Below are 10,704 nucleotides of genomic sequence, written 5' to 3'. Positions count from 1 at the left end.
CCACATACACTTATGTATATATATCTACACACATGTTTATACACACATATATGTATGTATGTATAAAATGTGATCAATATATACCTTTAAGATTTGTGTATTTATAATCAGAGAAAGATAAATATATGATTTCACTTACAAGTAGAATCTAATGAACAAAATAAACTAACAAGCAAAATAGAAACAGACTCAGATACAGAGAACAGACTGACAGCTGTCAGGGGGGTAGAGGACTAGGGGCTGGGTGAAAAAGGTGAAGGGATTAAGCAAAACAACAACAAAAAACCCCTCATAGACAGACCAAAATATGATAACTACCAGAGGGAAAGAGGGGATGGGTAGGAGAGGGTAAAGGGGGGATAAATGGTGATGGAAGATGTGACTTGGGGTGGTGAACATACAATTCAATATATGGATGATTTATTATAGAATTCTACCCCTGAAACCAATGTAATTGTATTAACAAATGTCACCCCAATAAATTCAATTAGAAAAGATTTATACATTTTATTGTATATAAGAAAAAGGTGAAGGGATTAAGCAAAACAACAACAAAAAAGCCCTCATAGACAAACCACAGTATGATAATTACCACAGGGAAAGAGGGGATGGGTAAGAGAGGGTAAAGGGGGGGGAAATGGTGATGCAAGATGTGACTTGGGGTGGTGAACATACAATACAATATACAGATGATGTATTATAGAATTCTACTCCTGAAACCAATATAATTTAATTAACAAATATCACCCGAATAAATTCAATTAGAAAAGATTTGTACATTTTATTGTATATAAATTATAACTAAATAAAGAAAATTAGTTGAAAAACAGAACTTAGTGTTAAGAAAATAAAAATAACTGCCCCTCACCCCAGCAGGCCATTCATCCAAAGGCCTGCTTCACCTTCCCCAAGGAGGAGGCAGGGAGCCTCTGCACACAGCAGGGGAATGAGCACTGAGGACCAGGATGACATTCATTTCTGAGAAGAAATTTGAATGAAGCTCAAGTGTCCAGGTCTTCCCGCTAGCTGTATCATCTACTTGAAAGTAAGTTTCCCTTTAGAAAATTATTCCTTCACTCCCCTAGTGACTTACTAATGTAGACCCGGAAAGGACTGCTGAGTGTGAATGATGGGAAATTGAGCTCCCCACAGGAAGTTCGGAGTACTGAGGCCCTTAACAAGAGCTAGATACCCCTCACCGTTAGAACAACTGAATTCAGGTTTCTTGGTTGTGTTGGATATGCTTATTGCCTGCCTGTGCTCATAGTCCCTCCCAGAGATTCTGTTTCACCCACAACCCCTGGAAAGGTCAACCCTGTACACGTTTGCTATGGCTGATTGGACTGCTGTTAGACACTTAACTCATTCATTGCCTGGCCAGTGACCAATCAGATTCTCACTTGAGAATTTCAACAGAGACACAGTTAGTGGAAGGTGTAAGACAGGAGCTGGATTAGCTTTTGGTCAGTTGAATGTTGAGTAAGTGGAGAAGCCCGTCTTTCCATAGAAACTATAGAATGGGGAAGGCCTCTCAAAGAGAAAAAGAGATAAGAGACCATGTGGTAACAGAGTGATGAGGAAAGTAGCCTTGATTCCTGACTTTCCAGGGCTGGTCTGACTGAGGGCTGGTTGTACGTAGGGTCTTAGAGATATTCTTACAATAACCACCCCACTTCCAGTTCTACTCTTCTTTACAGCTAGCTTGAGTTGGTGTCTATTCCTTGAAGGAAATACTGACCCTTTCTTCCAGACCCATCTAGGCTACTGAGTATTGAAATTCTATGACTGAAACTAGATTAAAATATTCCAAACTACAGAAGATGATTAAATCCCACATTACTCATTCTTTCCTCATACACAATTAGATCAGTTCTGAACCTTTTGGAACATAAAAATCTGCTGAGATTCCAGTTGCTAGAGGAGAAGCTAGCGGCTAGCCTTACTCTTAATCCCCATCTTGACACTTTGCTGTCAGATCAGGTTTAAACAGACCTTGAGCTCTGTCACTCTGTGAGCTGCATGCCAGCTGTATAAACCAACCAACCGTCCGACCAACCCACCCCTGTGCTCATCTCGTTTCTTAAAACCTGAAGCTACTCTCCAAATCCCCAGCTGACAGTGGGTGATAGAGCCTGCGAGGCAGCTTTTTTTCTGACTCTGGGATGTCCTGAGGTGTTCAGTGTTTTCTTCCGGGAATTTCTGCGGGCTCCAAGATCAAGGTACAAGTTTGTCCTATTAACCAACCTAAGAATGTGGGCAAGCCCACATAAAACCACATTCTCCCAGCAGACTAGACACATGGTGACTATTTCAGGTCACTGGTTGGCTAGCACAAGTGCTCTAAAATGGGGAAGCCACAGGGATTGATTTGGGGACTGTCACAGATTCTTTACAAGGTTAAGGCCAAACATCTGAGTGAGGGGGTGATGCCATTCATGGTCTCCAACTTTGACTGAGTTAATATTGCTCATTAATTCTTTTTTTTAAAAAATGCTATCTTTATTTTTTTAAACATATTTTTATTGATTTCAGAGAGGAAGGGAGAGGGGAAGAGAGAGATAGAAACATCAATGATGAGAGAGAATCATTGACCAGCTACCTCCTGCACGCCCCCTACTGGGGGTTGAGCCCACAACCCAGGCATGTGTCCTTGACTGGGATCAAAGCTAGGACCCTTCAGTTCACAGGCTGACACTCTATCCACTGAGCAAAACTAGCTAGGGCTCATTAGTTCTTTTGTTTATCCTTGTTCTGCTCAATTTTCACTGTCTTCAAAACCTTTAATGTGCTCCTCAAAGCTGCTTCAAAATACCCATTCTTCTTCCTTTACCTGAAGAATTCTCTTCTAAAGTCTCTCTACCTTTCTAAGTAATTTACTTAGCTTAATACTTCAGAGAGAAATCTTTGGTGATCTGCCATGAAATTCTCTGGTTTCTACTCTCATTGCAAAGAAAAGTCTGCACACTTCTGAATCTGTCGCCCCTCCCACACCTATTTAAATCCATTGGAATCTGACTGCCTCCTCCACTCCACAAAGGCTACTTTGGCAAAAGTCACCAATGATTTTGGGCTTTAAAAATGTTGGTTCCAGATGCTTAGAGCACCATTTCCTGCCATCTTTGCTTGGCTTACTTCTATGCAGATTTCATATCTCATTTCTTCAGGGAGGCCTTAATCCTGAGGCTGTGTTAAGACAATATGCAGCATGCTTCCATAGCATCCTGTGAGTCCATGATACTCATGAGTCATGTGATTACTCTTCAGATGTTATATTCCTCCTCCACTGAAATATCCACTTGACCATCCTGTAGACCACATCCTTTGACCTCATCCCCAGCATGGTTTCTAGAGTAGAATTGATTGATTGGGAGAAATCTGTTTCGATAACTGCAAACGTTACCATGTTCCTCTGTCTCTCAGGGATAATGCAATTGTTACTAAGCAAATAGTTCTCACTATGTAACATACTGACATGCCACCAAAGGCACTCAATATCAAAGATGAGAGTGCTTCTGCAACCTTATTCAGGCCAAAGTAGGTCAAATACTTAAATGCAGATTAAAAACATTTTGAGAGGCAGAACAGCATAATGTTTAAAAGCATAGGCTCTAGAGCCGGGTGTCCTGAGCTCTGCCATTTAACAACTGCGTGGCCATAGGCGGGTTCCTTAACTTCTCTGAGTCTCCTTTTCCTTATCTGTAAAATGGAGAAAAGGATACTGCCTATCGCACTGGTTTGTTGTATTGTCTGCAATAAGATGTGAAGTGCTCAGAACATTCCTGATCCACAGCATGCAGTTAGTGGTGTTAGCTACTGTTACGATTAATCTTCAATGCTATGGAAATATTCTGTTAGCAAGAGCCCAATTTTCTTGGTTCCATTTGGTTACACTTTATACATAAAATCTGTGCACTATCGATAGGACTAAAGGGTACAGATCTTATTACAACAGGACCTCCATGAAGACAGGGACTGCGGACTTTGAGGGTCACTGCTATGTCCCTAGCATCTAGAATAATCCCTGGCTTAGAGTGGTGCCCAGACACATTGCAAATATGTGGATCTGATATGGAATGAATGGCCAGCCAGACATTGAATTTTCTTCTCTATAGATTTTTGTAAAGCTCAGTAAATATTTAATGTCAGTCCTAGAAAATTCACAATAATAACTTACATTTAAAATTAGAGTAAAATAAAAAAATTAAGCCAAAATATTGCTTAGAGTTTAGATATCAATTTTAAGTCGGTTTATTATAGTCTAGACATAAAACTCATAGCATACCAACAACTAGTACTTTTTTTTAAAAAAAGTAAGGATAAGAAGACTTTTATATAAATATGTAATTACCTGTAGTCTGTGGTTATTTGGGCAGACAATAGTTGGGTTGTAGAGAACTATACGGATTTTAAGAGAAGTAAGCTTCATACTTGATTTGTAAGTAGTAGCATGCAGTTCTTCCTTTCCATGACACATGGAGTATTAGAAAAATTCTCACATGCTTTTGGAATTGAACCAGAAAGAAATATAAATCTTGTGATTAATTTACTCACCACTCAACTCAATTTTTGACTTAGTTAACTGCAACTCAGTTCATTGTGTAGACTCACAGAATGAATGACTGGCTATCTTGGTCATATCTCTAATTTTACAGGTAAATAATTTGGAGCTCAGAAAGTGTCACACAGGCTTATTTCATTTTCAGCAGCGCACAGGGTCCCATGCTAGATGCTGTGGCGTATGCAGAGACAATAAAGACCCGGCCTGAGCTCAGGAGTGCAGATACGCTGCAAATACCTGGATTTGTAATATGGAGCAGAATGCAGGGATGCCATGGGTGATGTACAAGTTACTATAAGTATTATTCTAAGATATCGGAGAGATTGCAATTTTGTCTTAAGAAAGCCTTTGTGAAGGCAGTACCATAGTGACATTTAAACATTGTCATGAGAAGCAGAATTGCAGTAAACAGGGGGCAGAACAGGAAGAGGGGCAGCCCAGCCTGCCAGGGAGAGGAGAGGAGAGAGTGAGGGTTGTGGAAGTGAGCAATGAGCTGGGACCAGGGTGGCTTGGATAGAGTGACGCTACATTGGATGGACTTTCATGTCCGTCTGAGGGACAGTGGGGAAGTGTGAGTCAAGGTCAGAAATCACATCTCACATTTTAATTGGTGTTCTTTTGGTGTGAATAAACCTCTAATCTCATTATAACCAGTTTAGCTACACATTACAAAGTTTCCTGACAATGGTTCACTTTCTGGAATGAAGGCATGAGGTGGCTAGTTCTGTTTATGGTGTTTCCTTTAGATGTCACTTTTAGCAAGTGATGCTTGGGGGCCTTGTCTTAGAAAGAAGTGGGGCAGGGGTTATTTGTAATCTCTGTTTCCTGTCCTCTGATCACCGGAGTTCATGCAGAGATTGGACAGGGTGAGCTCTGGTGGTCTCTCCACCAGCTCTAAGGTCTCTGTCCCTCTCTGCTCTGCTGTGAGCGTTGGGGGATGGAAGCAGGGAACTTGTTGGAGGCTGACTAGCTTCTGGCTGGGCCCCTGCAAAGCCCCCAGGGCTTTCTCCCCTTCACATGCCCCTGGGTCTCTACTCCCTGAACCATAGTTAGTTCTGGAGCGAAGGGAAACTGTCCTCAGACCCAGGTCTCCCAGTTTCTTCTTCCTCTCTTTCCCCTCTCTTCTCCTCTTTTTATCTTTTCCTTTCATTTCCCCAGAGGTTTGTAAACCAAATCTAAGGCTCAGGCCACTTGGAAATTTCATAGTGGAGGAAAGGAAAAAGAAAAGGAACAGTGGAGAGATGGAATCTAATATAATCCTAAAGAAAGAAATCTATGCTCATCTGAATGGCACCAAAACACAGCTAAATAGATGTGATTAATTAAAGCAACTAACAAACAGAGACTAAATGCTCAACGTGTGCAAATTACTGTGCTTCTGGGGATAGAAAGAGGTGTACATTGCTGTCATTCAGGGCGGCAAATTGTTAGCATTAGAACCAGAGTAAGTAGTATTAGTATAGTGTTTTAAACTTGAAGAGCTTTTCTTGCATGATGGCTCACAACCCCCGTAATAATGCATGTCTTTAATCCTGTCACTTCACATATGAAGAGACTGATAGAGAGGTTAAGTATGTCTAACGTCACAGCGCGAGAACTGAGACTGAGAGTAAAGTCTTCAGAGGATAAGGTTCAGCCTGTTCTTCTTTAACCATACAGGCTGGTGGAATCTGACAAACGTTTTCAATTTATGAACATGTATAATCATGGAGCCAAATTTTATCTTTTCACACAACTTTCTGATTAGTGGGCCCACAGTAGAATAAACACAAAAACCCCTTACCTTCTGCCACCATTACCACCAACCAGCAGACCAACAGCCAGCAGGAGAGACAGATCCTGTGAGCCATGGCTTCTACCTGAGCAGTCGCTACCTTGAACCTAGCATTGGTTTAAAAGGGAGTTGGTGAGTCACCAGCCTGAGTCAGGTAATTTGCATTTGCACAGTGGACCGCAGTGGTCAGGGCCTGCGGTGTGAGGCTAAGAAATCAGCAAGGAAGTACCAGAAAGTATTTATCAACCAGAAGCTTCTTGCAATGACAGCCAAACATTCATTTGTCCTTAGAGTTCGACTGTATTCTTTTAATTCCCTCAAGTCTTCTCCCCTGTTTACTTGTGTGTATGAGTCTCCCTCCACAAGAGAAAGACTGTGTGGGAAATAGTCAATGCTGCTTCCTTCTGTGGAGCTTACTTACTTAAAAAAGCCAAACAGGACGGGGAGGGCATTATCAAAAGGCTTCCTGACCCAGGCAGTTTGGAGAGGCTGTTCGTAGGCCTCTGACCAGGATTTATGGCTTCTCTGCTTTTGTGCAGGAGCCAAGGGCAGCAATCAGCAAAGTATCTTCTCTGATGGCCACTGTCTAAACAAACACCAGAGTTTGGAGAGATTAACTTAGCGAGTTGTCTTCCAGGCTGTTCCTTATGCACCAAATTGCCAATCAGATGGACATGATACATCTGTACCCAGGTATTTCCTGAGAGAAGGATGGCCAGCTGCTGGAGGAGTGGGATGGGATGGCCACAAGTGATTAAGAGCGTGGACCTCAGAGTAACAAAAACCTGGCTCCAATCTTGGTACACAGTCCAACTCTAATTTTCTTTAAAAAAAAAAGTATTTATTGATTTTTAGAGAGAGGGGAAGGGAGAGGGAGAAAGAGAGAGAAACATTGAGGAGAGAGAAACATCGATCAGCTGCCTCCTGCACGACCCCTACTGGGGATCGAGCCCACAACTCGGGCATGTGTCCTGACTGAAAATGGAACTGGTGACCTCTTGCGACATGGGCTGATGCTCAGCCACTGAGCCACACCGGTGGGTCTGTTCTTTTTCCTACCAGCTGGGTAACTTGGGGTGAGTCCCTGGGAGTTGTTGAAGCCTCAGGTGCCTCATCTGTAAAATGGGGCTTGTAGTATTTTTCTCAGAGGATTGTTGTGGAATAAAAGAGTCAACTGACTTAAAACTATTTCAGTGTGTGGCCCGTGAAGTGAGTGGTCGTGGTTATAAAATTATTCTGACTCCAGTTTTTTGTTCTCTTAGGAGGTGGTACTTGCCAAGTCATTCAGTTGCTCAAAAGGCCTCCACTTTGAACAGAGCATTTTCCTGGGCATTACAGAACAGCAACACAGAACACAGACCCAAAGAGCTGACAATCGAATGAGGAAGACCAGGCAAACAGAGAACCAAAATGAATAAGGCAAAATGGTAAATTCCACAGTCTTGATACAATCCTGGGCAAAATTCTAGAACAGATGATTAAACGGACGATTTGTCAGCAGCTTGGAAAGGAAGCAGGGCTCATCCAGACTCAGCTCATTTCCTTTGATTAAGGCACTTCCCACTGGTTCAGCAGGTCTCTGTTGACCACACATGATGTGCCCTAGGTGCTGGGCTAAAGACAGGGTTCCTGCTCTCATCGAGCACACAGTCTGGCAGGGACATTAAATATTAACTAAGGAAGAATAATCAAGGATCTTGAGGGGTAAGAGAGAGGAAGTACAGGAGGCTATGAAGCAGAGCACAGAATCTGTAATTTTCCATCACCGGGTGTATATTACAGATGCTATTTTGCCCCTGCGTTGGTAACACACTGCCTTGCCAGTAAAATCAGATCCATGTAATCTCTTTATCTACTGCCCAGTGTTCCATTTTATGGATTTATTTTAAATTATTTAACCAAACTTTTAGTTGAAGGACATTTGTATTATTTCTTCTGATCTCCTTTCTTTTCTGTATTGGATTTCTAAATAGCTTCCAATTTACATGTTGATGAAAATAAATGACAGAAGCAAGTGGAATATTTTTCTCATTTGCATCTATTGCCCTGAAATTTATAAAAGAAAGGAGCAAAACTTTAAAACGAACATTTAAAAATTTTTATTAAATTTTTATTTGACAGAAAATTCTTACTTATTTCTTTGCTGTTGGTGTATAGAGTAACTCTTGCCATATTTTATTTATTTACCTGTTATATATAAAGTGAAACCAAGTGTTTGACAATATATAAACTCAATGAGCTGTTGTGAGATCATTAGGTTAGCAAATTAATTTGCAAAAATTTTTAACTCAAAAAAGGAAATATTTCTGAAAGCTTATTTTAAATGTGGTAACTTTGATAAAAGTATCTTTTCAGTCATATACTTTAAAAATCTACAAATCATAACTTTGTCATTTAGTTGAAGATTGATCAGTGAGATGCGAATTTCCATAATCCCAATGTCAAAAAAGCTGCAGTGGCTTTGGGTCACTGTTGTTGGTTCAATGTGTTAAGGGGAAAGGCCCGTATGGCCGGTTGGTGTTAGGTTTTTATAACAATAACTTTACGAGGAGGTGATAGAGAACTAACAGTAGTTACACTTCTTTCCCAAAGACTCAGATATTGAGGCTGGGATTCAGAGCTGAGATTTTTCTGGATCCAAAATTAATGTTTTTCTTCTAATTAGATATATTTACTTTGCTTTAAAAAATCCATTCATTCATTTACTAATTCCTTAATGAATCTATATTCTTATTTTAATTGAACTTTATTTTATGTCCATGTGGCTCAACAATCTGTAAAGAAAGAAGCTCTACCCTACCAGCACCATTTAGAAATGACCCAAGGAGGAGCTCTGGTTGGCTAAGCTTGTGGCTGGGGAAGGGAGAGAGGAATCAATACTAGAAGAAGAGAGATAGGGGTAACAGAGACTGGGCCACAGGGGATGTTGGCCAAGGAGCTGACCTGATTTGTGTCTATTACACCCACAGTGTCACCTGACCTTCCCATCCAGGATGTCTCCTTCCCAATCTCCAGTATGTGTCACTTACACTGAATGCCTGTTAACAGGCAAAGGCTAATTGATGTTCCTGTAAAAAACAAAAAAGAACAACTTTTTATTACTAAACTAGAGGCCCGATGCACGAGGATTCGTGCAAGAATAGGCCTTCCTTCCCCTGGCTGCCGGCACTGGCTTCCCTCCATCACCCGGGACCCAGGCCTTCGCTCTGGCCGCCGCCTCCCACCTTGGCTCTGGGCCAGCACCACCTCCTGCAGGCTCTGTGGCCGCCGCCCAGAGGCCGGCCCTCAGTGGCCGGCCAGGGTTTGCGGGAGGCTTGGCTTCTTTGTCGCTAGGGCGACGAAGGAAGCCAAGCATCCCACCCGAAGGAAGCCAAGTGTCCTGCCCACTCCAGCTGTCTCCGTGGCCCGGCCAGAGCCGCCATCTTTGTGGCTATGGGCGCTGCCATCTTTGTCGTGGAGTGACGGTTAATTTGCATATTACCCTTTTGTTAGTATAGATGCCTGGGATTGTTACAAATATAGTAATATTTATATTGCTGGTTCTTTTGGGGAAATTGTTGGTGGTGACTGAAGGGTCATGTGATTCAGCCAGCACTTGGCATATGACCTTGTTCCAACGAAATGTCAACCTAGATGGAGCTAATCACTGCTCTCTTTCAGTCCAGTATCCGTGTCTAGGTTGCCCTGATGAAAAGCTTCTGATGTCCTGTAGTGACATGTTTCATCACAGAGGGAATGCTAGCCTGTGAAGGCTTTCTGATCATTTTAGAGAAAAGTCCCTCATGTCCTCCTTTCAGGTTTGGAGCCCAGAGAAGCGGGAGCCTGGGACTGGGGAGTGCTGCTTTGTGAATGTGTACTTTGTTTTCATTATTCATTCAACAACTATTTATTTAACTGTGTGCCAGACACTATGCCAGGTGAGCAAAATAGACAAAAAATACCTGTCCTAGTGCATTATCATTCAGTGGGATGGAGACAGAGAGTAAACAATAATTGTAACAAAGGAGTAAATTATGTAATATGTTAGGATCTGTGAGAATGTGAGGACATTCTGTAATATGTGCTATGGAAAAATAAAAGATAATCAGGGTAAAAAGTGTGGGTGAGTGTTGCACCTTTAAGTAGAAGATGATGTTTGAACAAGGGCTTGAGGGAAGTGGGGAAGTTATTCATGTGACTCTATGGGGGAAGAGTGTTTTGGGCAGAGGGTACAGCCAGTGCAAAGGTCCTGAGACAGGAGTAGGCTTGGCATGTAACATACGACAGCAAAGAGGTGGTTGTAACTGGGCAGAGTGAGGCAAGGGGGACAGTACCAGGATGAGGTCATGGGGTAATGGGTCATTATGTGAAGCCATTGGAGGATTTTGCAGAG

General features: G+C 42.0%; 1 protein-coding gene across 1 annotated transcript in view; it reads right to left on the bottom strand.

Annotated features, from left to right (window-relative positions):
• LOC102261610 (chromosome unknown open reading frame, human C4orf26) overlaps positions 1–6,510 on the bottom strand; it is an 8,550-nt gene extending 2,040 nt beyond the window's left edge. The window contains exon 1 of the mRNA XM_005856627.2: positions 6,342–6,510. Coding sequence (XP_005856689.1) covers positions 6,342–6,408 — 67 coding nt within the window. The 5' untranslated portion in view covers positions 6,409–6,510. The remainder of the gene's footprint in view (positions 1–6,341) is intronic.
• Positions 6,511–10,704: the final 4,194 nt, after the last annotated feature.

This window comes from Myotis brandtii, unplaced genomic scaffold (assembly GCF_000412655.1).
Source record: "Myotis brandtii unplaced genomic scaffold, ASM41265v1 scaffold1038, whole genome shotgun sequence".
NCBI lineage: Eukaryota > Metazoa > Chordata > Mammalia > Chiroptera > Vespertilionidae > Myotis > Myotis brandtii.
Note: the sequence above shows the minus strand (reverse complement) of the source record. Positions and strands in the feature narration are given on the sequence as shown.